Below are 27,822 nucleotides of genomic sequence, written 5' to 3' on the forward strand. Positions count from 1 at the left end.
GATTGTGCAAGTTCTCCTACTTAGAATAATAAGGTCTGTGATATGTATCATAGGTACAATTCAACTATTAGAGACAAAATGAGAAAAAGAAACCCAGGAAATCACATTTTAGGATTTTTAAAGAATTTATTTGCAAATTATAGTAGAAAATAAGTATTTGGTCAATAACTAAAGTTCAACTCAATACTTTGTAACATAACCTTACATACCTAAATAGATACATTGATCTACTACCATAACACATTTGCCTTTTTTATTTTTATTTTTTTCATTTCTACATTAAAATCTAGTTCCAGTGGTGTGAAATAGGCACTTCCTGTTGCCCTTTGTCATGGTGACTCGTCGAATTGGTGCTCCACTGATGATGGCTGTTCATACTTGTTGCGCACGCGTTTAACTGAGTGGACCTACAGTAGTTAAGATGGATTTAACAAATTGATGGTAGCCATTTTGAAACCGAACACTCAGTTCCCAACTTTAGGCAAGATCAATTTAGAGTTGCTATTTGAATCAGAATTTGTTAAACCAGCTTCATGAAACGGACCCCAGAACCTCTACTAGGCAAGAAGAACACAGAAAAGACAAAAGTGCAACTTTGTTTTGGAAAGTGTCTCCAGTGACATCTGAAGGAATCTAACAACAGAAGAAGAATTAAATTATACTGGGACTTACACACAGAAGTGGCAGTGTGATGGTCTGGGGCAACTTTGTTGCGTCAGATCCTGTGATGACATCCCATAATGGATGGAAACATCATCTTTATCTGAATGTATTTGAACTGAACCATGATGGTGTAAAAAAAACAAAAAAAAAACAGGGAAAAATGTTTTTCAAAGACCTAAATATAAATCCTCCTGTGTGAATACTTCTGAACTAACATCAAGATGCTTTTTGTTCCATGTTAGACAGGAGGGATGAAGCCTTTTAAACCAGCACATTACAGTATGTCATTAAACTCCGAACCTAGAGCAATCTCCCCTCAGCAGGCACAACAGTGAATGGTTATAAAATGTGGCTAATGGTTAGCAGGTAGGCTTGCAGTTACACCATTAGTAGGAGAAATGTGGGCATATATAAACAGTTTAGTCCAATAATAAGCAGTTGTTTTAGAAAGCAAGTAAAAAAACAACAACAGTAATTTAAACAGATAGCCCTCTGTTCACCAAACTGACCCTGAAAAAATTAAAGCTGTAACATAACAAAAAAAAAAATCTCAGTTCTTTTGAGAAATGTGCAGATGACAGTTTTGGGGCGATTATAGCATTGTCTCCTTTTTTTCTTCCTTCTCACACTATTTATGCACATGGTGTTTGAGGGGTGACACTAGAAGCTGACTGTTTAAAATACACACGTCACAAATGTCGATTCTCTTTGAGCCTTTTTTATTTTTTTTGCTGCTGACGTGAAGCAAGAAAACAACACATCACAGTCCTATTTTTCAATAGCTGAAGTACAAAAAGCAGATGTCAGGACACAGATGATGCAGCCAACATGTTTAAGGCAGATCAGCTGCAAGTAAACTAGAATAGCTAGAAAACGTGAGTTCACAGCAAACTGACTATTTTTTTTAGAGACTACGCTATGGATGCTGGATTTTCACCTTTAAGATACGGCGAGGTGAGAAGGTATTAACACCCTTTGAATCTCTTTTCAGAACCTTATTTTCATGTTCTATACCAGAGCTACAGTATGAAAGGAGAGAAATATCAACCTAACTTCCCTTCCTTATAGTAAAACACAACATCCAACGGGACGAATAATCAACAAGGAACAAAATTGGGTTAAAGACAGTGATAGAAATTCACCTTCTACTGTAACCAATGATGCAAATTTTATCTGTATTGGTTATTATTAGCTTTAAAACTAAATGTCAAACGTCACCATAACACCAGTGTCACTCGCCAATGTTAAAGGCACTGTTTTTGTGACAAGTGTGAATCATGCCTGTAGCACCAGCAGGTCATGTTGACCCAACTGATGCCTGGGTCTGCAAGGGAGAGCTGTTGAAGTCAAAATACTGATAGTGTGGGTTTATTTTTTATTTTTCAACTGCAGACACAGATAGCCAAAATGCTATTTGCAATGACTTTACAGGATAGGAGGGAGAAAACTATATAGGGTTTTTAGGAAGGTCTAAAGCAAAAAATATCTATGTTAGTTTCCAGTCACTTCACTGCAAAACATGTAAATCTAAGTAAGTCAGACACTTTGCTAATGGAATAAGACATTTTACTTCTGAAATAAGAAAAAAAACAACAACAGCTGTCTCATTTAAAGAGTATGATATATAATTATCTAATTTTAAGGGTAAAAATACTCATTTCATTGGCAGACCATCTTATTTACCTACTCAAATTAAGGATTAATACAATTATTTTAAGACATTTTTACAAATTTTTAGATTGTTTTTGAAGTATAAAGTTTTAAAATATCAGCATAATTGAAATCTGTCAACATTTCAATATCATGCATCCCTAAACATAACTGCAACCCTAAGAAAAACATAGGGATTCAGATCTTAATGTTTCTGTGTTGGAAGGGCCCAATCTAAGTGATAACTGATCTGAAATCAATTAAGAATTAATGGCAAGACTTGCAAATCTGTGACCGAATATTCAAATCATGCCATATAAAGTACAGACTTGGGGAGGGCTTAATTCTGACTGAAAAAAAATAGAAGTTCTACTAAACATGTCTCAGATGCTATCCTGCTGATTGAATGAAACAGATTTGGTTTATTTTTTTAATTGGAAGAACAATAAAAAGTTACCTCGGTAGAAAGCGCATCATGATGTCTCCGTCTCCAGTTGCGGCGGCGGCACCGGCTGAACTGTCTGCGTAGGCTCCTGCTCCGATGATGGGGGAGTCCCCCACGCGGCTGAAGGATGCCACAAAGGAACCAGATATGAAAATCCAAGTATTACAGAAATACAAACACCACATTTTACATTTTATTGTTCTTATTTGTAAAAAATCTCAAAGTTTGATGTCACTATAACTTCAACCTTTCTTAGTATCGTGAGCAAATATAAAATGATGGGAGCAGTTTTCAAATCATCAGTCTCCTGTGGGAGAGTGGAGCAAATGTTAAAGCCAAAATAAATGTGCTATCACACTCAAACATCAACCCTAAGTTTGAACTGAGTCTGCTGGGTTTTAAAAGACGGATCTACATGCAGCCTCAGGTTCTAATGCTTCTCAACAAAAAATATTTATGTAAGATATAGAGAGACCAGCTGTCAGGATAAAATGTGACGTACATTTTTATTAGTGTGAAGATGCAGGAAAACTGCCTTTGAAGGAGAATGTTCTGCTAAAAAGCATCACTTGTTACCATAATTTCTCCAAAGCGGTGTTCCTACATACATTTATAGAAGACACATGCTTTAAAACGATGCCTTCGCTCATTTCCTGACAGACTTAAAAGGCCGTTGATGCAGCTTACACAGAATCCTAACTGAATTTTTTACTGCTTTGCACGTTAAAGGGAAGAAAATCCACATCAGCTGCATGTATAGTTAATGCACACAAGGGCATTGAAGTGTTCAAGAAACATTCAAAGTCATGCAAATATGAAGTGTTTACATCTGAGGCTCACATAAACAGATGAGTTTATCTCACCATTCAGTTCGTATAAATTATCCAGTGTAAAATTAGTATGAGTTAAAAACTAACCAGCTGGACCACTGTTAGGCCCTGAATCTTGAGTTAGTCTGTAGTCTTGTTCAAATAATGCAGAGTTTTTGTAAGTTTAAGACATGATTACCAAAGGAAATGAAACACTATTCTCCAACAGTATTTTTTTTCTAAAACGTTACCTTTGATCAAACTCTACTAACATCTTTTTTTGGTCAATCCATGTTTAGCACTGAATGATGCTTTGTTTTCAGATTTTAAAATCTTCCCAATAAGATAAAATAAAATACAAACTCTGCTCATTTCTCTTGTTCAACAGTTATAAATATTATTCAGAGAGTCAAAGTCTAAAGGCGTGAGAAAATGTGATTGAAAAAATTCTCACAGAGGCTCTCTGAAAACAAATATGGTGCAGGGCAAACACACATTTCTCAGTGTTTACAATTAGAGGAGCCATACTCTAATTCTTTTTTTTTTTTTTTTTTCCTACAGCTCGGTCAAAAACTTCTGATCTAATTCATACTGCATTTCTGAGTCAGTATGAATTCCTTAAAAAATAAATAAATACCCACTCTGAGAGAGAAGCATTTTTCATTTCAGATCAATGTTGTTAGAAAGTTTAGAATCATTCTAGAGGAAGGCCAAGAGAGAGGTTTAAAAAGAATTTTTCAATTTTGTGGTGGCCAGAAGCAATGTGTGAGTCTTTGTCTGTTTTAGAGATAAAGAAGGAAGAAAATATGCTGAGAAATTGACTTTATAGAATTTACGCACCCTGGAACTTTGTGAGTCAGTCCGTTGGTCGACGTTCCAGCTGCCATGTGACCATCTTTATCAATGGCAATCAACCCTGGTGCAAAAACAAGCATTATAAGTAAACAGATGCTTTCTGGTATTAGCTTAAATATTAGTATTTAAATGATCATAAAGCTCTTTTATGAAGTGTTGCAGAAACAGATGCTGTCTGGAGGCTAATACTGTAATATTTTACACAGACAGCTTCCAAGAGAGGAACAAGGGAAATTAGCGCACCTTGACATCTGAAGCAATACAGAACACAATTATTTAACCATGTAAGGTAGAACGCTGTCTCTGTTCCCTCCTACCTATGGTATCATGGGAGTGTATGTTAACATGCCGGACTCCATTACACTGTGTTTGCATTGCCACTGGCCCGTAGGGTCCACACGACTTCAGAGGATCTGGATTGACGTTCTGTTGAAAGATGATGGCAGGGATCATTTCTTACATCATGCTTTCATTCTGGGACTCAAACTGAGAGTTTCAACCATTGACACTAAAAACCAATGAGCAGGTTTTTTTTGTTTTTTTCTCGAAGACGGTTTTTGAACTGAAGCATAATTAAATATGTCTTTTTTTAGCAGTCAGGTCTCATTTACTGCAACCCAGAGCACCTCCAGATTTGCTCAAAGGGATGTTAGGAATTGTCTCAGACAGTACTGAGAGCAGAGAGAAGGTGGAGCATTTCAGTTTGATCTGCAGAGAAGTGTGATCAGTTTATTTTTGTTTAATTAATACAGAAGTTATGTTCAATCCTGATAAAAACAAGAGTCCAATTTAAGTATTAATGGAAAACATGTCTTGTTAGACTGCAGCCTTACTACACAGAATAATTTTTTCTTGAGGTTTTCTGTTTGAAGGAAAATTTAAAAATCTGTTTTTGTATTTAGCCACCCTGAGTTGATACTTTGCATAGCCACATATGGCAGCAGGTCTTTCAGGGTATGCCTCTGCAGGTTTGCACCTTCTTTTTTTTAAACAACTCTAGTCTTGTAGAAGTGGACTTTGGAGAAATGTAAGGATTAATGAATGAATTAGTCCTTATTTTAGACTATAATCTTGAACAGAAAAAAAAGAAAAATACAAAAGAAAAGCATGTACTTTGACTGAGCCATTAGAAACAGGAACATTGGCTGTGCAGAGAGCATTCACATTATCAGCTTATATGAAGCTACGTTTATTGTTGCTCTAGGTGAGCATTAAGTGAGGTTCTCACCTGAAAAATTAAACAGATAAAGCAAGGTTGGACTGCACACAGTCTGTCACTGGCTTCAATTCAGAAAGTTCCCATCTTGTCTGATTTACAAAACAAGCCAAGAAAACAGCACTCCATCATCAGCCAAGGTTTTTAGAAAGGCTACAAACTGGAAAAGTTAGAACAGTCTGAAAGGTTCAGTTGAATCCATTTCTTCTGTATGTTCAGTTAGTGAAGTTGTATTTTATCATTTGGAGGCATTGAACTGTCACAGGTGTTTGCGGGTATTCATGACAACAGCATGTCTTAATTTGCAAACTTAGGACGTTCTCCTTTGTTAGGATGAATTCCATGTTTGGATTTTCTCAGGGAGATGTGAAGATGTATAAAATGCTTCTTTAACTGTTATTTTGGGCCAACTTCCTGAAGAGGCAAGTCTGATATCAGTGCTTCCATTGTACCCGTGCAACCTATCTGGTCTGAGATAGATTAAATTCTGTTAAACCTGCCATAATGTTTTATAGTCATTCAATTAATATAGTGGCCTTGCAGCTGATGTCACAGACTTATTAAACATTTTAATCTAGCCACTGCCATATTGAGTACCTGCTCTGGTCCCCTGCACGTCAAAGATATTGTCACAACATCTGCATGTTGTGACAATAAAAGAGATGACCCACATATTTCTTTTTACCGTACCTCTTACCAAAAGAAAAATGATCAGAGATGGCTGTCAGCGATCAGAAGGGCTGACTGGACGCTGACTGCAAGTGGCTGTCTGTGCAGTATACATTGCATAACAGGGAAGTTTCAATACTTGTAAGGAGAGCCAGCTTAGGCTTTTACCAACTGGATTTAATGTTTTGTACAGTTTTTTCTAGTGTTGCGTCAATGCAATTTTTTTGGCCCCCATACCTGACTGTGCAGTATCGGCTAATACCATACCAGTACCATCTGTTTGAAATTGATGTGTGTGTATATATTAAGAACTGCAAACTACTTGGATGTATAATAATTGCTATCATGGCTTTGTCAAGCTGCTGCCTACCTTTGTGAAGCAGGAAAAAGACTAATACAAAGTGAATCCAGTAGAACTTTTTATTGCCTACCTGGAATGGGTGACAATAGTTTAATAAACTTTTGGCCCTCAAAAGGGTATCGGTGCCCTATTTGTTGGTACTCGCTGATACCGATACCACCACTTTAGTGCTGGATCGGGGCTACAGAAATTATACTTGTGTTTAGCTGTTTACATAAAGTAAGCATAAAGATGATCAGAACACGGCATCCCTGTGCTTTTTACATACAAATATCTTCTTGTTTTACAGATACCCTATTTCTGGGTTAATAACCCAGCCAGCTGTGAAATACTGATAGGAATCTGTGCTTTCAAAAGCTTTCAGACTTTCTCTGGTGTATGAGGAAGGGTTGTGTATATGATATATATCAGTTGTGAAAAGAAAAATCCAGAACCCTGTCAGTTAAAGAAAGGTGTTGAAAAAAGTCATTAGGGACTTTGTATGGATCGCATCCAATCACACGGATTTTCTCTGTGTTTCGTTTAAGCTAATATGGATTTAAATTAGATTGATCGACTGTGGTCAGAGGGGAAGCACCACAGAGCTAGGCTAAGTGTTCGGTACTCAATATGGCTGTGGTACGGTAGAAAGCTTCATGACGTAACCCTTCAGGACGCATCTATTAGACAGTGATATTTAAAGTGTTCCCAATGATGTTTTCTCAGGAAAAAATTGGGGAGTGAAAGCTTCAAGGTGTAAATACAATAATCTTTCTTTTTACAATTTTATTGCTCCTCGTTCTTCTAAAAGGGGAAATTTTGTCCCAGTCTTCAGTTTTCGACAGCTTCTGTTTTCTTTTTTTTCTTTTTCCCCTGGACTGTGCTGTATTAAGCTAGCCTGGCTAGCCAAACTGACTTAAAACTGGGCATGAGTCAGTCTCGTACGGCTCACATGGTCTAAAGAAGACTGGACCAATCACATTGTAGGAGGAAGGAGTTTAGGTTTGCACCAGAATTACCCATAATGCAACAGTGCTTTTCTGTAACCATAACAATGAACACTGCAGCCGCAACCTTGCAATGCTTTTTATTAAGTTCTGAATGAGCCAGATATATATTTAAAAGTTCAAAAACTTACTGTTGTAAGAGGTTTCCTTAAAAAAAAAAACAACAAAAAAATGTTGCGTCATATCTGAAGTTATATGGTTACTGGTTCTAACCCGTTTCCTCTGACTCCCTTAGTTCTCCCTTTGAAATCTGGAACTACAAGCTCTTTTACAGAATGATAGATCATGTATTTGACATAAGTCTTCATCTATCTTTATCATCATACATCAACTTTGATAGCCTTGCCTGGTCATGCTGAGAAAATGCATCCCTATACCATGAAGCTGTCACCACCATGTTTCATGATGGTTTACAATGAGTTATGTAATCCTCCACATTTTTGCATTTAGGCCAGAAGGTTAGATTTCTGTCTTATTTGACTTTCAGATACAACTTACATTTATACTACTTACTGTGCCATTTTGTACTGCTCTATCATAAAAAATCCCAATAGTATGCTTTATGAGAAGCTTAACACTGTGCTCTTATTTTATGATTGATATATAAATGCATCGTTCTATATTAATTAAAAAGAAATCAAGCTTTCACATTCAAGAGTTTAATGGTTCCATTTATTTTCCTTTCTATACTTTCGACATTTCCATCCATTCAGCCTCTGACTAGAGGTTTTCTGCACTGCAATTTTTTTTTTTTTCCAATAATAGCTCTACAAACTTTATAGCCACAAGTTCTCTCTCCTAAAAGTATGACTGGAGTGAATTTGATCAATGAACACTGGATGATATCTGGATATGTAACGCCTCCCTGATTCTATAGATGTTGTGACATTGTTGTGGAAATGAAGAGGATTCTTTTGAAGAAAAGCAAAAGCTTGGTGCTTTAGGGCATCACCTTTACCACAAAAACTGACTCTTTTTTTTCGGAGGTACTTTAGTATGCCTGTCAATTTTCCCTTTTGAAATCAATCTTTTAGAAGCAATATGCCTGTGGCAGACACAAGCCAGGGAAAACAGACTCGCACACATGCACTTACCTTTCGATAATTAGGTTGGCAGTTGCCCTTGAGCCACTGAGTGAAAACATTCAAAGATTTGTTGGTAGTAAGGTCTTCTGCAACAAAGCCCATGTTCTCAGCGAACACAGAGGCTACAAAGAGAGAGGAAACGCACAGGTCAAGTTGCACATATGAGACCACTCTGACCTTAGGACAGGACTTGAAAAGCGTCACAGACAAAAAAGGGACTGCAAGCAATTTTAGCTCATTTCAGTCTCAGTTCATCTGATTTTCAGAGAGCCTCTGCTTTGAAAGGTTGTCATCATACAACTTCCTGAGAATAGCATAGCTGTTCTGATGAATTATTCATCTCATGGATTTCATGACATACAAACCAAATCATTAAATATCCAAGATGTACAGTGGTGTTCAAAATAATACAAGTGTTTTTTTTTTTTTTTGGCTTTGATATGCTCAATTTAACTGCTTTAAAGGCATTTTTTTTTTTTTTTTTTTTGCTTTGATATGCTCAATTTAACTGCTTTAAAGGCATTAAGAACACTGCTCTAAACCATGCATTTTTTTCTTATTGTTCTAAAGAAGGTTAGGGGAATTTAAGTTTAGGACTGATTTATCATTTAAATCCCTAAACTTACACTCGGTCGACTCCAACAAACCCTCATAACAACCAGTTGTTATGCAACTAAGTGCACTGTTATGGGTGATGGGACTAGCTTACATGGTTCCTCAGCATTTCTTGGTTTTGCCTCAGAAATAGCATCCTTGATGTCATGTAACAAATGTTCACATGGATCAATGTCAAGTTCTATAAAGTTAATCTTATTGGCCCAGCACCAAGGTGGTGTTCCCTTTCTTGTGTCTTTGGGGTTGTCATGTTGAAATAGGGCTGTGGAATATGGTTGAAAAATATTTTGTGATATCAGCCTTTCATTTCAGTCCATATCAATAATTATTGATTTGTTTTTGTTTTTTTGATTAACCTGTTTGAAAGACATACCGAAGGAAAAAAGCTGAATTTAGACTGCAGCCCTAACCATTTTTAAATGTAAGCTTTCACCCTTAAAAAGAGGTCGGCTCTACCACCTACCTTGCTTATTTGTAAAAAAAAAAAATAGTATATCTGTAAAACACTGTTGCTTAGATTTAATACTCTGGAACATCTCTGTTTTTCTTCTGTGTCTTTGTGAGTTTGGTTTCCAGTTTAAAATGTGTGATTACTTTACTAGAGCAGTCCATCATTTTCCGCCCGTCTTTATATGTTTTCTCCTCTCCAGTCAAAACTGTTTTCTAAACGATGCCTGAAGAAATAATTTTAAAATACTGAAGATAATTTGTCAAAAAATAAAGTATGGGACATATGGTACTAAACATAAAATGTAATAATTTCAATCTATCTACGTAGAACATCTAGTCACAGTTTCCTTGGTATTTGGGACTTTTCATTTGCTTAGAAGCAGAGACATGAGACATCTTCAGTTTCTCATCAAGAATCTCCCAGAACATTTTCCACTCATCCTTCCTTCAGTTACCGTATTTTACGGACTATAGAGCGCACCTCACTATAAGCCGTACCCAGATTAGGGACGAAGATGAATGCTAGCTCCCATGAGCTTTTTGGCTTGTGGCGGTAAAAGCTTCTAATTAAAGTCAGAGCTTACCCATCAAAGTTAGGGGGCGGGGTTAACGCAAATCGAGTCGCCACCTACTGTATCAGAGTATGTTCACAACCTGTGGATCACAGTCTCTGTAATCGATTTGCTTCGCCTTGATGTGCAGGGTGACCAATCAGGTGTTAGATAACCGCCCCCTAACTTTGATGGGTGAGTTTGACAGATTCTTTTAATGGTTTCGATGCACTGCAGCACAGGAGCATGAAATAATTAAATGCACACTGAAATAATTATATATATTTTTTTAATAAAATGAAGACGCATTTTATTAAATTAATGACACATTTATATATTTAATTCCTTATTTATTTAATGAATTACACATTTAATTAATTGTTTATCGCTGTATTTATTTATTTAATTGTGGCACTTTATATTAGTGACGTGGTTTTAATTAATGAATGACACATTTATTTATTTAATTCCACATTTAATTAATTATTGACACATTTAATTATTTATTTAATGCTGTATTTATTTATTTAATTTTGGCACTTTTTATCCTCAATAGCTGCTAGCATGTTGTCCGAAATTAAAATGAGCCACTTATTCTTTTATTTCCAACTTTAACTTCCGCCCCAGGCGGTTAGGAAACATACACAGAAAGGCTGCACCTTTGTATAAGCTGCATGGTTTAAAGCGTGAGAAAAAAGTAGCAGCTTATAGTCAATCACATATGGCATATCAATTATGCCTATGCTATAAGCTGTAATACTTCTAAGAAGGGGTGAAAAATGTCAGTAACGCTACTAGTAAGCGTTTGAAAATGGGGTCGAGTACAGCCAAGCCCCATGGAGCTGGTGAGTTGGAGCAAAGGTGTGTTGTCTGTGTAACTCTTCAGGAATGAGAAGCCACCAGTTAAAGTGTAAACGGTGAATATTAATTTGCACATACTAAAAGGGAAGCCATCAAAATATGTGACAGATCAAATGGTTTCTTGGCTTTCTATACCTTTTTACACATTTGTTTTTCCTTACATGTTCAACATTTATTCCTCGTTTCTTTCCTAATTAATCCATATGGGAATAGATTTGTTTTCATTTTTTTTTTGCAAGTTAGATAACTTGCATTTTTTGAGACATCTGGTTTGAGTTCCATCTCATTTTAAATTTCAAAATATTTTCTTTTGAAAACATTGACAAAGGTTTCACACTAATTTTACCAGCTGAATGTAATCTGGTTTGTTATATTTAACTGCTGATATTTTCAACCAAACTGTACATCATGCTGGAACAAAAAGGTTTTAGTGATAATGTCTTCAGTTTCCGTTCATTGCCCTCTTCTCATCCACTACATAAATGCAGCTCTTGAACATTTTTTTGCACAACCGGTGCACAATTATGCTTCTCAAGCCCAGGAGACTATATAACCCATGTGTTTTTCACTTACTGCTAATGATTGTCATTTCATTTAAAAGCCTATGCAGTGTCTAAAAAGGTTTGGGTCCTAATGTAATAAGTGCCTAATTGAGATCATTAATGCAGATTCAAGTGTCCCCTGATAGTGAAAGCGTTTTCTTTTAGACTTTAAAGAAATATACTGAAGCAAGCCGTTATGTTGAAAATTAGCATTTTACAAACTGTGTGTTGTTCAAATAAATGAGTCCATTATAGCTGGCTATATCACCCAGGGTGTATGAACAGCAATACTCACATACCTGACTCTCCCACTAGCATTGTATGTTCAGTGCGCTCCATCACAGCTCTGGCAACTCCAATAGCATTTTTGATTCTTCTCAGGTCTGCCACTGCACCCACCTCCATCGTATTACTACTCGGAGAGCGCACACAGATAAGAAACACTCCTCTTGGTTTACTGCAGCCAAATATCATCTGTGAGTAACATATCTCCGTTATTAATCATCGTTGGGGAGGATTACAAAGATCATGTTTCATGTTTACCAAAAAGAAAAAAACGGCTTGTATCTGAAGAGGTTACATAGATTTTTTTTTCTTCTTACAGATCTTGTACTTATCATTTGACTGCTACTGGATGGTCATGGAGGCGTTTGTTTAGAGCTGTGCTCTTATGAATGTAGAATGTGTTTGCTGGTGGTTATTGGATTTCTTCTGCTTGTGTATTGAATTTGGTAAAAAGGATATTCTCTATCCGCAACACCGTATAACAATCTGAATGTACTTCATACATATACATGGAAAAACAGCAATCATCTTAACATTTTACAGTACTAAAAACAAGATGTTTTTTTGTGGGAGGTATCTGCTGTTGGGATGGCCTAGGTGTCTCTGCATTATGGGAATGGGACAGTGTTGTCTTGGCTCTACCTTTCCCATAAGTCACCCAAAATAGTTAGACAATCCTGAGCTATTTTCTATATTAATGCTGCTATAGGTTTCAGCTACTGGAGCGCGTAGGGTCCACTTTTCATTATTCAGCTTCATTCTATCTCTATTCTCCCTTATTGGTTAGGTCCTTTTATAACTCTACTGTATGTTGTCTTTGCCTTTTGTTGTCATAGTAGCTAAATGTGTTCAGTTCCTGTTAAACTGTGACTCCATCCTGGATTGAAATATCAGCTGGACTGCTGCCATCATCACCTTTGTTTATAGATGTTGAAGTTGGGCCTATTTTATCAGTGTAGTCCTGTTTCTTGTACTGTGAACAAACTGTATGTGCCCTGTTAATTCTCTGACAAAAGAATTGGCTCAGAGCTGTGAAGCTGGTTGACAGTGGCCTTTTGTATCTCTCCTTCTTTCTGTGTGTCTGCTTCTGTCTCCTTGAACCACAGTTGGCCTCAACAAAAGGCCGCTCACACTGAGCCTGGTTCTGCTGGAGTTTCTTCCCGTTTAAAGACAGTTTTTCCTCTCCACTGTCAAAGATATCCTGAATGTTATTCAGGACGGACAATAATTTCTTTACAGTTTTTCATAATCTGTTGATCATGGCGATATATATGGGGCAAATAATAAGATGCCTAGAGATGATTATATTTCAACACCCTGGAAAGAAGGACCTTATAGGCGTCCACTGTGTAGTAAAATTTTTCTAGATGCACGATGCGGAAAAATCAGGCCACACAGACAGTGTTTAAAGGGGTGTGGGTGCTAAAGGAATGTAATTTGGCCATACGTACCTTGTGTACACTCCATGTATAAACCAGGCTTTAACCTCTCAAATGTTAGCTCACTGGGTGGGTGCTAACATTCCTCCCCACCTTCATTTCTTTCGGTGTGAGTAATAAGAGGGACTGGGTCTCAGGCTTGCCCTGTGTGGTTACAGATGGCAGTATGGCTGGTTGGTTGGCCTGGGGCCGTGCCCCCTGTGCCTCGCTAACCACTAACCTCTTTGCAGTGCATATGGCCTCAGCCTTGGTTGATATCTAGTCTGTCTGCCTCGGGTTGCAGCAGTCTTCAAGAGTCAAGTCTGCCTATTTTTTTGCTCTTCTTGGGTTCTCTGTGTTGCATACCTTCTACTGTTCTTACCACTCTCAGCACTGTGCAGTTGACAAACTAACTCACATAACACACAGGACACAAACACATTTATTTCTACAAGAACACACAAGTAAACTAGATTGCTGAAGGTCACAAATACCCAGGCAACAATTACATCAATTCTACTTTGATATTGTATCCAGGCTTGATTTAATTAAGTCGATCACAATATTAGGATTTGGTCTTAAGATGTGCTTTTTGTAGAATAAATGTTATGTCACATGTAGGCAACCAGCTTCTCTATATGGTATGCCTGAAATGCCTCAATGGGACATGTGAAGAAATATATAACTGTAACAAAAAAGGGTAAAATTTCAGGGAAAATTAAAGTGTGAATATTCACTAAAGAAAGAGTAAACAGCTTGCTACTTATCTTTTGTTGTAAGCTGACATTTACTTCTCATTATAACTTCTGAGCCTCTAAATGTTAGTATTTAAGGAACTCATAATTGGAACGCTTTCAGATCATAATGAGACTCTTAATTAGGACTTCCCTGCAGAAGGCTTGAAGGAAAGGTCAGCTAGTTAAGTGTGTAAATGTTAAAGATACATGGAAAGAAGCAGCGCAATTTGCAGAAAACTAAATAAATAAAAGAATAAGAAAAGTTAGATGTTGATGGTTGCATGTAGCCCATTAGCATTTAAAGGTTTGAGTCATATAAACACAAGTTCTGATTTTCAGCAGCTTTACAAAATGCTCTCTGTTGATTTATATGGATTAAACCTATTTAAGTAAGTAGTAAGTTAGTAAGGATAATTTATTTAACCCCTTACTCTGGCAAGCATCACAAAGTGCTGTATAATATGAGGCATAGAATACCAACAGCACCGTATACAATACATGTAGACAAAATAAATACTATCATAGCAGCTCTTGATAACATTTGTCTAAAATGCTTTGTTAAAAAAAAATGTTTTTAGTTGTTTTTTAACATCTACGCAGTTCACCAAGTGGAGGTAAAGTGTTAGAGCATTCCACAGTCTGAGTGCGACATCTTGAAAGGACCTATCACCTGTCGTCCTAAAATGGGTTCGAGGGACCATTAACAAGTTCTGTTCAGCAGAACTCAGGCTGCCTGGAAAAGTAAGGCTGAATCAAGTTGCAAATGTAAGAGGGAGCCTGTCTATTCAGGGCTCTAATGGTCAGGACCAAAATTTTAAAGTTATTGCGTTATTCAATGGGAAGCCAGTGTAGGGCTTTGAGTCAAGAGTTATGTGAGCTCTTCTGGTTCTACGTGTCAAGATCTTTGCTGCAGAATTTTGCACTGCAATCAACCTAGGCCTTTTTTGTTCAGAGAATTAAACAGGCTATTGCAGTAGTAAACATGATGACACAAATGCATGAATGAGGACAGCATCTTTAGAAAATGCTTTCTGTTGATTTAAATAGATTTCCCCCTCAGATCATAGAGTATTGAAGCATAATGTTTGAAAACAAAGCTGCATTGAACTAGTTATGTTTTAGCAGCTTGTCATGTTGTGCAAATGGCAGCTAAATAATAAACCAGTTACATTCTGCTGACAGATACTGCCTATCATGCCAAACTTCACTTGTAAATCTGTCGGCTTTCCAAATGATTTTACCAGCACAGTGTCTGTTCATTACCCGTTCATGATCAAGGCGTCCAGCGTGGTTTCTCCAGTCTCATCCGGGCTGCCGCCAAAGCCGACAGTGCCATCGCACTGTTCTATTTCACAGCGGGCACAGCCTTTCTCCACTGCGTCCAACACTAAGCCGCTGGACTGCAGGGCATCCCATGCTGCACATAAAAACAACCAATCAGCATGTAGGGTCACAAATCTGTTCAAGGGTGAGCTGTCAGAGACTGTTTAAGATGCCATAAACAACAAGCTGCAGTTTAGATACCCTGTGAGACAAAGGTTTACACATCAGTGTTAAAATAAAAGATTAGAAACTATTTTATAAGTTGGCTTTCAAACAGTGACTGATTTTTAGATCAAAAACAGGAAACATTTGTTTGCGGTTTTTAAAATCTTAAAGTCAAATTTTAATGTTAGGGGAGAGCATATATTCATTGATACATTTGAGGCATATGATTAAATGTGTAAACTAAACTTTTAGAGATATCATTTAATATAATTCATCATTATTCTGAAGAAGCTGAATTTTAATGTGTATAATCTTTAAGAGTATTATTTGTGATTTTGGGGTTGTAAGAAGTCACAGCCATAACGGTGAAATGAGAAATAAGGCAAAGATGTTTTGTTTTTTTATCGTAACTTTTATCACAATAATATTACCTCATGATTAGGTATTAAGTGCATAACACCCAGCCCTACTAAATATACAATAGAAAAATATTAATGGGCTGTAAACATTACAACCACAAACTTCAGTAAGTTTTCTATAATACAGCAACAGTTTGTTTTTCACAGCCTCAGACCAGTGGTGGGCAGTAAGGGCCTTCAAAGTCTTCACCACTGGCATAAAATCAATCAGAAACACTAACCTAAATTCACAACCTAAACTTTAATTTTCTTCTATCTAACTATTAATTTATTTCAAACAATTCATTCTCTTAATGTTTTTGGCTGTGCTGCTTCCATTTCATTTATGGTGGTTGTTATATTTTGAGTCCAATCAGAATTCAGACTTATTGCGTTGCTATGTCAATCAAATCTGCCCAGGGCCTTCAGAATCAGCAGTGCTGGCTGATCTTACCCTAACAATATTAATGAGGAACGTTTTCTTAAACCAATCAGATTTGCCTCACTGGGCCAGCGAGCGGCCCACCCCACGTCAGCATTTTCTGTCCTCTGATTGGTCAGTTAGAACATAATGTTTACAGTCATGTTAAGCTAGAGATAATCTGCATTTTAGATTCACTTCTGTTAAAAGATTTTCTGGCCTCAATGACTGATTGTACATGGAGATACTAAGACTTCCTGCACAAAGGCAGAAGGATGGATTCTGTTTGGTGAGTGTGATATATTTTACTTTCATGCTTTATGTGCCATTTTATCTAGTAATTAAATGCATATTAAATCTGAATGGCTTCTGATGATATATTTGGACATCAAGGGATAAACAGTAGGTTTAAGTTGAGGGGTGCCTACTAAAGGCCTAGGTACCATATACACCACCGGCTACTGCCTCAGATACATCTTCTCCCAGTAAATCTGTAAATATAGCTCCCTCGATCTATTCATTGGTTCTGATCAGCCTCTCTGTCCCTACTAAAAAGAATAAACCCAACTGCATGATGCTGCCACCACTGTGTCCCACAGTGGGAATGGTGTATTCCATGAGTTTCTGATTTATGTTTATTGATGTTTAGTTTGTCTCTGACATGTAGATTTTTGCATCTATGTGCCAATGCAATTTTGGTAATAGAAATCTGTCTGTCAGCCAAAAAAAGGAATATTTGGATTAAATCTGCCTGCATGTAAAATATCTGATATTAGCATATGGCTCCATCAGTCTGTGCATCTTTTAGTGAGCTTCTCAGGTGTGTGTTTCTAATTTATAAAGTTTTATTTCATTCAATTGTAAAATATTTTTTTGTTTAAGATGAAAGTTTAGTTTGATAATTGAAGATCTATTCTCTCATTATTGTGATTCCTCGTTGTAGTGATAAAAAAACATCTATTTGCATAGTGTGTTAAAATATATTTTGTTCTTTTTGTACAAGGCAAGGTTGACATTTGATTGAAATTAGCCTTATGTACCCCTGTTGATCTCTTTTTAAGAAATATAATTTGAGCAAACCTGTTTAAGTAAGTAAGTAGTAAATTAGTAAGGATAATTTATTTAGCCCCTTTCTCAGACAAGCATCACAAAGTGCTGTACAATATGAGGCATAGAATACAAAGCAGCACCATATAAAATACATGTAGACAAAATAAATACAATCATAGCAGCCCTTGATAACATGAGTCTAAAATGCTTTGTTAAAAAAATAATGTTTTTAGTTGTTGACCAAGTGCAGGTGCATTCCACAGTCTGGGAGCGACATCTTCAAAGGACATATCACATCTCGTCCTAAAACGGGTTCGAGGGACCATTAACAAGTTCTGTTCAGCAGATCTCAGACTGCAAGCAGAAAAGTGAGGTTGAATCAAGTCGCAAATGTAAGAGGGAGCCTGTTCCTGCAGGGCTCTGAAGGTCGGAAGCAAAATTTTAAAGTTATTGCGTTATTTAATGGGAAGCCAGTGTAGGGCTTTGAGGACAAGAGTTATCTGAGCTCTTCTGGTTCTACGTGTCAAGATCTTTGCTGCAGAATTCTGGAGTAGCTGCAATCGATATAGGCCTTTTTTGTTCAGACAAGGTTTTTTTCATAACCTTTTTTTTTTTTTAGTTTTGCGATTTGCGTTTTTATTATTGTTTTGTGTGTTGCTTCAGAGACATTGCCTCAGCAAATAAAACTCCGGTTTCTCACAGTGTGTTTTGTCACCTGGCTGAAGTCGCCTGAGTGCTGCTTAATGCCAGGAATGGCTTTGTCTGGGGCTATAATGAGTGTCTCAGTGTTTTCCAAGTTCAGATGTAGGCTATTGTCACTCAACCACTTCTTTATTCGGGACCAACATTTGATTACAGAGTTTAATTTGTGGGCCTCAAATTAAACTAACACTCCACACTATAAAATGAGAGATAAAAATTTGTATGAATTGTGTTTATATCATATCTAGTGAATATCAGCATTGTTCGATACTCAATCTTTCCATAAATGTGTGACTAATGCATTCAGATTGGTCAGTTCATTTGGACAGACATTTTCTGATCAGACTGCAATTGCTAGTTCTTTTATTCATTTATTTTTTTTTACAAAATTGCTCTATGCAATTCGTTGCACTGGATTCTGTTAGGAAAATAGGAGCAAAGGGATTTTAAAAGAAGACATATACATATTTTGTTTTCCTTTTTCTTTTTATCTGTGCAGTTTTGAGTTGACCTATCACAAAAAATACCTCAAAATATTTAAGGTATAACATGTAAAATGTAAAAAAGGTGAAAGGGGGGAGTTTTTAGGATGTTGCATTTGGCAAAAACAATTGTTTTCTGAACTAAAACTAGTAAGCTTTGCATCATCTCCAAGATGACCAATGCTAAAGCTTCCTGTCAAACAGGGGGCTCACAGCATTTGGTCACTGATCCCCTAAGAGTCCCAGAGGGATCATCACACCAACTGATGCTGCAGCCACCATCTTCCCAATAAATGCTCTGGTTATATCAGAGTTCAACTTTATTTTTTCTCTCAATCCAAATGCAAATAAGACTTTCTTTCCCTTTTCCAAAAATAAGCAGAGTAGAAGCAGAGATTTTACTCCTAATGCCTGCTGCTATGATAATCCCCTGATGGGAAATATTTGCTGAGGTAAATTAACAGTTGAGGTTTGCATCGTTAAATACCCCCAACAAAATTTTTCCAGGGTACATTTTTCAATTTCATTTCTTCTGCATGAAAAAAGGAGAGAGTTGACAGCCGGCAGATGTATTAACGGGACTCCATCTATCCAGGAGTGAGACTCTCAGGTGAACTTAAATCATCGACAGGCCTGAGCTGATGCTTAAGATGTTTTGAATATTATTTCTGTCATTTTTCGTGCTGAGCTGTGCACCCACCAGAAACCTACTTGATGGATAAGTCACAAGCCACGTCGAAATATTTTCAGTTTCAATTTGAACATGTCCAAATGTATCACCCTGAAGGGAATCAAAGAGAGTGGGGGCAGGCCTGCCAGCAGCAGCTGTGGAGCCTTGTGGATTCAGCCTATTTCATAGCCTCATCTAAGACTCGGCTGGTCGTTCATACAGATAAGCTTCAGCTAAGTCGCAAGTATACAAGAAAAAAAAATAAATGGTGTGAATAAAGAAACATAAAAATGCAGGTTATGAATCGACCAGAGCTTGAACCTAACCACACATACACTCTGTGGAGATATGCATACACACATTTTTCTCCTATAGCGGCTGAAAATTAGTCCAAGGGATTCATTTTTCAGTTATTAATATATTTAGAGGCAAAAAATGAAATCAGGAATATTTTCAGAGTTGTAATATTTGCATATTGCGTTACACCTCCAGCTTTTTTTAATCATATGTTCCGCAAGATGAAAGAGAAAACATATTTCTCTTGCTAATGAACAGTAATGGATGCTGCCCACTTATAGAAATGTGATCATTCATAATTTCTCACGACTTAGGGTGACATTTTAACCTGCCATCATTACCAGAGATGACCTGCAAACCATATATCAGACACATCTATTTGAGCAGACCACTCAGCCAGTTAATCAATTATCACAGTGTTTGCAGATTAAAGGTCAGTCTGGCAGGAAAAGTCTACATGAATTTTAAGACAATTGCAAAACGTAAATACAAATACTGTTTAATCAACATATTTAGTGCAGATGTAAATATTCTAAGCTGGCTGTTTTACCTCTACATAACAAATATGTTTAGTGCATGTATCAACTGAAAAGCAACACATCTAAATGTGCAGTTGCTACATAATCTGGATTTTTTTAATTAATGGGGATTTAAACAAAGCAGTGTAAAATGCAAAATTGCTTGGCTGCAGTACGTTGTTCCCCAGACATATTAAGATTTTATTAATCTTGGCTGCTCAGTGGCACAGCTGGTAGCACTGCTGCCTTGCAGCAAGAAGGTTCCGGGTTTGATTCCTGGTCTTTCTGCATGGAGTTTGCATGTTCTCCCTGTGCATGCGTGGGTTCTCTCCAGGTACTCCGGCTTCCTCCCACAGTCCTAAAAACATGACTGTTAGGTTAATTGGGTTCTCTAAATTCTCCTTAGGTGTGAGTCTGTGCGTGAATGGGTTGTTTGTCCTGTTTGTCGCTGTGATGGACTGGCGACCTATCCAGGGTGTACCCCGCCTCTCGCCCGTAGACAGCTGGAGATAGGCACCAGCACCCCTCACCACCACTTGGGATTAAGCATGTCAGAAAATGGATGGATGGATGGAATCTGTTTATTTGCTTTCAAAACCATTCATAAACATGGCCACATTAAAAGGATGCATGGATCAATCTATTGTCACATGCTTCAGCACAGACTGAAAGAATGGGTCAGCTTCTTTTCCAGCAGCCTACATCTGTATTGGAACAAGTTAATCACAATCTGTGAAGGTGGAGTTTAGCTTATAGATAAACTGAAAACAACATTTTTGTGAGCTAGACATAACCTTTTAAAAGACGATAACGAACAATAATTGTTACTAAATACATTTAGGTGTTGTATAGCATAAATAACACTGTAATTTATGCCTAACTATGCAGCATAGTACTAATCAGTTTACTTTGTGGTAATTGTGAGAAGCACGTTTTGTTCTTTCTCACAAATTTCTTTTAGTAAAAATTTGTATTTTTTGAACCTCTGTGATTTTTACCATTAAATATTAAATACTGTTGAGGGTAAAATAATCAAAATTTGTATAATAATACAATTAGTTTGCAAAATAACCTCTAAAGTATATTTTGCACACATACCTTATATGATTTCGCAGCAAATGTGCTACTCATAACAAAGGGGGGTGACAGGTTTGTCGTTTTCACAAAAAGAATGAGAGCCCTACTTGCTGAGGGGTTTACTTTATGCGTTAACTCCACCTCCTTCACTCAGCGCGCCGCTACATGCACCGGCATTGAAATGGTGCGGAGACTTTTAAACGTTTGTTTACTGGACGTTTGCACGTAGACAGACAAGAGGCAAATAAACCTACCTGCGGCCGTTGCACTTTTAAATGGCCATGTGTTGATGACAAGCGGTAAGGATGTCCGTCCAAGCTGAAAACATAACATTAAAAAGAAAAATTGTGGTGAAACGTCCATTTTGCTCCTGAATATTAAAACGCCGCGATCTTTTTACACCAGCGCTGTCAAGAATGTGTCTGACAGAAAACTAAAAATGAGAGAACGGCATTAAAAAGAGTTGCCTTAAAAATGAAATACTCTGGAGACTTTCAGGAAACAGCATGTCTACTTCCTTGTTGTGTCACATGCCGAGTGGAGGGGAGGTTCCTCCTTAAAGAGACAGTACACATAATTCGCCTGTACAACAAACTTGGAAATGGCTGTTTTGTGAAATCAGCTTACAAGTAAAATGAGAACACGAATAAGTAAATGTTGTAAGAGAAAAACAAAAAGTAAATTATTTATATTGCCCACTTCTCATTAATATTGCACCAATTTCTTTAATATTGCACTGAATGTGATAATGATGATAAACTGGTGACCTGATTGTGTTTATCACTATAGTGATCACTCAGGATCACATGTTTGAGGGTCTTGCAACCACATTTTTACATTTGTTTTAAAGGTTTGAAAACTTGTGCTTTCCCTCACTGAATTATATAGTTTCCCAGAAGGTTATGCCCTGAATTTCATAACAGTTAGTGAGAATGACATCCGTCTAAGTTGAAGTTCGCTGTCACCTCTCCCAGTGACACGAGTTACACGTATAGTTGGACGCCTCAGCGTATGACAAACTGGTAATGTAGAATTCAATATGAGACAACATCATTAAATATAAAAAGGTCAGTGGGGCTTTTCTTGTCAATGAAGCTCTAATTCAATTAAATTCACTTTATATAGAGCCAATTCAACACACATGTCATCTGAAAGCACTTTACAGTTCATCAGATGATACAGTTAGATTGATTCAAAGTTTTCTATCCAAGAAAAACCAGTTGATTGCATCGACTCATTGAAACGAATGCAATCCCTCACACTAAGCATGCTTGTAACAACAATGGTATCTACATTTTAATTGCATTTGACAAACCATTAACCTAGAGTGAGAGCAGTAAGAGTCCCAAAATTGACCCTCAAGGGACCCTTGAAGTTAGCTTGTGTACAAAATAAGTTGTGAACTGTGTCTTCGACTGGATCCCTTTCTTTTAAACAAACTTGTTTGTTATTTTGTGAAGTTACGACGGATGGAGAATCTAAACGTTTTATTAAAGTTAGAGTATTGATTTGTCACAAGTGAAAGTAAAACATATGATACATTAAAACTACTCCTAGAAGGGTTTTTCTTTTCTTTTGTCAGAACGCTCCTCGGATAACTATATTTGAGTATTTGAAACTAGTTGCTACTAATCTCTGGTTGTGGCTAATGTCCCACAATAGAAAATACTCCTGATTCCCAAAAAATCAAGAAGCCAGTCCTTCATTACTTCCATAGGAATACCTGGATGTTAACGTTTAATATGCAGATATCTGTCATTTTAAGAAACAACAAAGCTATAATCCAAATGTTCTGTATCCAACAAGCTATATCAAAGTCATTTTTGTGTTTTTCTGTAGGATTAGACGTAGAATATAAAAGTGCACAATTCTATGGTAAAATATGTTCTAATTCACAATTATTTGGTCCATTATAATGAGTTATTTTTTTATATTTTCATGAAAAAAAAGTAACCCCCAAAATAAAAAATGGCTCAGTTTACTCTGGAATCACAATGAATATTCTGCTTATGAATACATGCAAAATGAGACACTATTTCCATGGTGGATTTAAATCACATATCCTATTCTCCTCTTCGCACTTTTCCCCTAAATTATTTTTTTGAGGTGTAGAAATTATGACAATAAGACTTAGAAATTCTAACATTCAAAGAATTCAGCATCAGTCTTGCTGTTAACTTATTGCAGAAATAGCATCCACATTTTTATATAAGTGCACAATCAGGGTTGCTTTGTGACTCGCTTCAGAGGGTCCACTCATTATTTACACCAATATGCTCCAAGCTGACCACTTAAAGGGTGCAAAGGGAAACCTGCTGCACTGCTGGCAGATTTGGATCTTGGTGACTCCTCTCAAGGGTTTAATTTACATTGGAGGCAGAAGGAAACCCAGGTAAGTATTTGCTCTATGGTCTTTTATAGATGTAAGATGGCTTGTTTGTTCTTGGCAAATGTCAGAGAGTTGAATAAGTGGCCCAGGTTGTTTGCTGTTTCACAGATCATTTTCAGATTTTTGTCCTGCTGTGTATGCTGCTTGAATTACATTCAGGTTGTTTTTGTTATCAGTTTGTATCATTTCTTACAGCTGTCTTTAGGATCCATTTTTTCTGGTGTAAAATGTTTTAGAAGAGTAAAGCTTTAAAAAAAATCTGCAACAAAAATGTGCTCAGGATTTTTTTTACGTTGTAACAGTTTGAAAAAAACTTTCAATATTTTACACAATACATCGCCTTTTCCAGTAGGTATAATTATTGGACCAGGGCATCTGAAAACAAAATATTTCATCACTCTTGACCAATGGTAAATTGACCTCCAGTCCTGCAGTTATTCTTCTTCCATCCTACATTATAATACTAAAAAGAATAAATTACTGCACCCAACAGACAGAAAAATTAGTTTGAACATATTTTAATCTTCCCTGAAATTTTGTAATTCTTCATTATCAGGGAAACCACCATAAATAAATATTAATATCCTAGTACTTTTACTTCTGTGTCTCTGAATCCTGGAACAACTCCTAGATTTAAGGTATTCCTTCCTGGTATTCGACAAGGATATCCTATCTCGCTAAGACTTAAACTTAGAGACTTAGACAAACTTTATTGTTATTTTGTGTACACAAAATGAAGTTTCAATCCATACAATTTTTAAACAGTGAATGAGCAGCTTAAAACAGTGAAATTAACATTTCCATTTATAAACTGCAGCAGTGATCAGAAAAAATATGGTGCAAAATGTAGTAGAAATATAACAGATATGAAAGAGTTCTGCCGTCATAGGTTAACTAAAAACCTCCCTATTTTGGTAAAGTTGTTTCCAAAATGTATGTATCCTTCTCAGTTATTTTGTATTTCCACAATCAATATCAAGAAGGACAATTTACAGACGCCAATCAACAGTCATTTGTTTGGACTGAGGAAGGAAGCTGGAGTACCTAGAGAGAACCCGAGCAAGCACAGGGAAACCATACAAACTCCATGAAGAACGGTACTAATGATTAGCTTAATGGTTCATTGCATTTACCTGCCCAGCTACGCCGAGTTTTCTCATTACTGTTCATCTCATCCACCCACTCCTGCCTCTATTTAAGCTGCTTACCCCCAGTCCTCACTGCCAGATCATTTGAGCCTTTGGTGAGAGTTCCTTAGCATACCCTGTGTGTTGTTCTGATTGCCTGATCCTGACTAGTTCTGCCTTTGGACCTCTGAGCCTGCTTGTTCCCATTCTGATCTGTTTCCCTGACCTGTCTTGGGACTCCTGCTGGATTCTGCCTGCTTCTGACCCTGGATCTGTCTCCTGACCCCGACTTGGATTTTCCTTCGGCTCCTCCTTGGATCTCTAATCTTCTGGCCTGGACTCCTGTTTACCTTATCGATACCGGCTTTGGATTCGCCCTCTTGAAACTCCTGCTTTCCCTTGTCTGCTTGTTTCTGCTCGTCAGCCAATTCAGCTGCCTTCTGGGCTTCTGCTCCTGGAACTCTCTGGGCAGCTTGTGCTGCATGCTGTGGGAAATCATCCGGCTGGACTCCACTCCTTCTCCTTGGGTCGTACCTACTTTATAACCAGGTTCGTTACTCACACTCTTGTAATCGTCCTCCTACAGATTTATGTGGTCACTAACCTGATTTTTACCATCAACAGAGATTCTGGCCTTTTTTGTGCTAGGTACTGAGACGTGTTGTCAATAAACGCTTTTGTAAATTGCATTACTCTGTCTGCCTGAAATTCTGGGTCCACAGTTCTGAGTTATGACATGGGCTGGGAATCAAACTTGGAATTTTCTTGTTGCCCTCTAAGATTATAATGAGGGAGAGATTAAAGTCTTGGATCTTCTATCAGTGTTTAAAACTTTTAAGATTAATCAGTTAAAATAATATGGTCAAATTTCATATGGTGACTTTAAGGTAAAATGTTATTTGCTTACAACATTTCCCCACATGGACCAACTTTAGGAAAAAACAGATCATTAACCACAAATAGTGATTTTTAACTTATGGTGCCAAAACAATGTTGTTTATTTTTGTAATCCAGCTGGTAAACCTTTGTATTACAGGCACTTTATATGCTTTATATGCCACCGAAGCTCAGACAGAATACATTAACGTCTGTAAAGCTGATCTTTAGAGACTATCCTAGCCTATAAATTTGACTTGACCCTCATTGGGGAAATTCTGGTAAGGAACAAAAAGTTTTAAAAAGTTCAGCTACAGCAGATGGTGTAAATACTCAAAGACAATGAATATTATACAGTTGTTAAATACAAAGTCATATTCAGTTGAAAATGAGAAATCTTCCAGTTAAAAAGGAAAAGAAAACTGTAGCTGGTTTATGGAACCAGGCAAGAAACTTAGTTCTTGGAAAAAAAAGTTTCAAAGCAGGTATAAAAACTGCAAACAGTCAATAGACTTTGGCTGTTTCCTGTAGGGGCCGCCAGTGGACCTGGTTGAAAGTTAGCATCGTATCTTGGATTCTTTCTGTATCTGTGCTTTTGTCTCCTTGAACCCCAATCGGCCTCAGCAGATGGCCGCTCACACTTAGCCTGGTTCTGCTGGAGGTTTTTTTTTCTGTTAAAAGGGAGGTTTTTTTTCCTCTCCACTGTCGCTACAAGCATGCTTGGTGTGAGGGATTGCTGTCAAGTCCATTATTTGGTGCAATCAAGTGGTTTTCCTTAGATAGAAAACTTTGAACCAATCTGACTGTATGAGCTGGTTGAATTGTCTCTGTAAATTGCCTTGAGATGACGTGTTGTGAATTGGCACTATATAAATAAAGTGAGTTGAAATTATTTGAAATTTAAAGTAATTAATATCTGTAAGATATTAGGCTGATTAGAAACATTATCATCATCCCAGGATAACTTATCCCCGACTTTGGAAATTTGCTCTTGTATATAATGTGAAGTTAATAGCAAATAACTATGGAAATAATCACACGTCAGCACAAATTCACAAATTGATTACATTTATTGTTTTAGAAAAATATCTTACTTTACAGTTTATTTTTCTAAAAAATAAAAAAATAAAAAATCAAGGCACAATTCAGGATTTTACCAAGGACAGCAGACTTTGACTTAGGACTGCAATGCATTTCTGAAATCTAAAAGGAGACTGATACACCTAAATATTCAGAGGCTGAAAGTAGAAGAAACTTTGGAATCACTATCATTGGCAACTACTTGAAGACATAATGGAACACCAGCCGTAATTTGGGGTTTTGTGAGATTGTCCTTGTCCTTAGTGAGGGTTAAGAAGGCCTCAGATTGCCTTGACAGCATAATGATTGGACTCTGAAGAAGTGTACTGGGTCATTTTGGTTTGATGACTACAGATCTTCCCTGCCCCATAATGATGCAGGGTTATAATACTTAATGCCACTCTCTAAACTCATAGAAGCAGTCTTAAGATCCAAGCTACCTTTTTTTCTTACTTCATCTCAGTTTGCTTAGTTCTTGTTTTGTTTACTTAGCGTCAGTATGAGCGCTTCTCTGCCTTCTTCTGTGAACATCCCCCCTCTGGACAAACCATGCAACTCTGAGAGGATAATGTTTTTTTGATTTCCCCAGTGCTTTTAACACAATTCAGTGTTCACAACCTCTGTGTGAGAAACTCCAGAAAATAAAGGTGGATGCCCCCACAACTGCGTGGATTATTGACTAACTGACAGACAGATCACAGTTTGTAAGAAAGAGGAGTTGTATTTGAGGAGGTGGTCGGCAGAACAGCTGCACCGCAGGGAACTTGAAACTCAGCACTTCTCTTTCCACTTTACAACTCAAACTTTCAGGAAAACTCACAGTTCTTCCATCAGCAGAAATAATAAGCTGTAATTTATATATTAATACATGTGGCATGGCGTGCAAATCATCATCTCATATTAAAAATAGAAAATAGTCAAAGTAGATCATTTTGGACGTTAGGAGGAGTAAAAGAGTGCTGTGCAGATCTCTGTATCTATCTAAAAAAAAAAATTCTCATATTACAAAGCATTCACTGTATTTTATTTAGACTTTATTTCACCAACCA

At 37.1% G+C, this 27,822-nt stretch overlaps 1 protein-coding gene across 2 annotated transcripts in view; it reads right to left on the reverse strand.

Moving 5' to 3' along the window:
- The window catches only part of aga (aspartylglucosaminidase), a 25,528-nt gene extending 3,701 nt beyond the window's left edge, over positions 1–21,827 (reverse strand). Inside the window, exons 1-7 of one of the 2 annotated variants that reach the window (XM_015385830.1) lie at positions 21,556–21,827; positions 15,462–15,615; positions 12,058–12,170; positions 8,749–8,861; positions 4,740–4,848; positions 4,408–4,483; positions 2,771–2,878 (exon numbers count right to left, since the gene is read on the reverse strand). In XM_015385830.1, coding sequence (XP_015241316.1) covers positions 2,771–2,878; positions 4,408–4,483; positions 4,740–4,848; positions 8,749–8,861; positions 12,058–12,170; positions 15,462–15,615; positions 21,556–21,664 — 782 coding nt within the window. In that variant the 5' untranslated portion in view covers positions 21,665–21,827. Of the gene's footprint in view, positions 1–2,770; positions 2,879–4,407; positions 4,484–4,739; positions 4,849–8,748; positions 8,862–12,057; positions 12,233–15,461; positions 15,616–21,555 lie in introns of those variants that run through there. The other variant, XM_015385831.1, reaches the window with a different exon arrangement.
- Between the last annotated feature and the right edge of the window lie 5,995 nt (positions 21,828–27,822).

The sequence above is a fragment of the Cyprinodon variegatus genome, unplaced genomic scaffold, assembly GCF_000732505.1.
Source record: "Cyprinodon variegatus isolate N-32 unplaced genomic scaffold, C_variegatus-1.0 Scaffold349, whole genome shotgun sequence".
Lineage (NCBI taxonomy): Eukaryota > Metazoa > Chordata > Actinopteri > Cyprinodontiformes > Cyprinodontidae > Cyprinodon > Cyprinodon variegatus.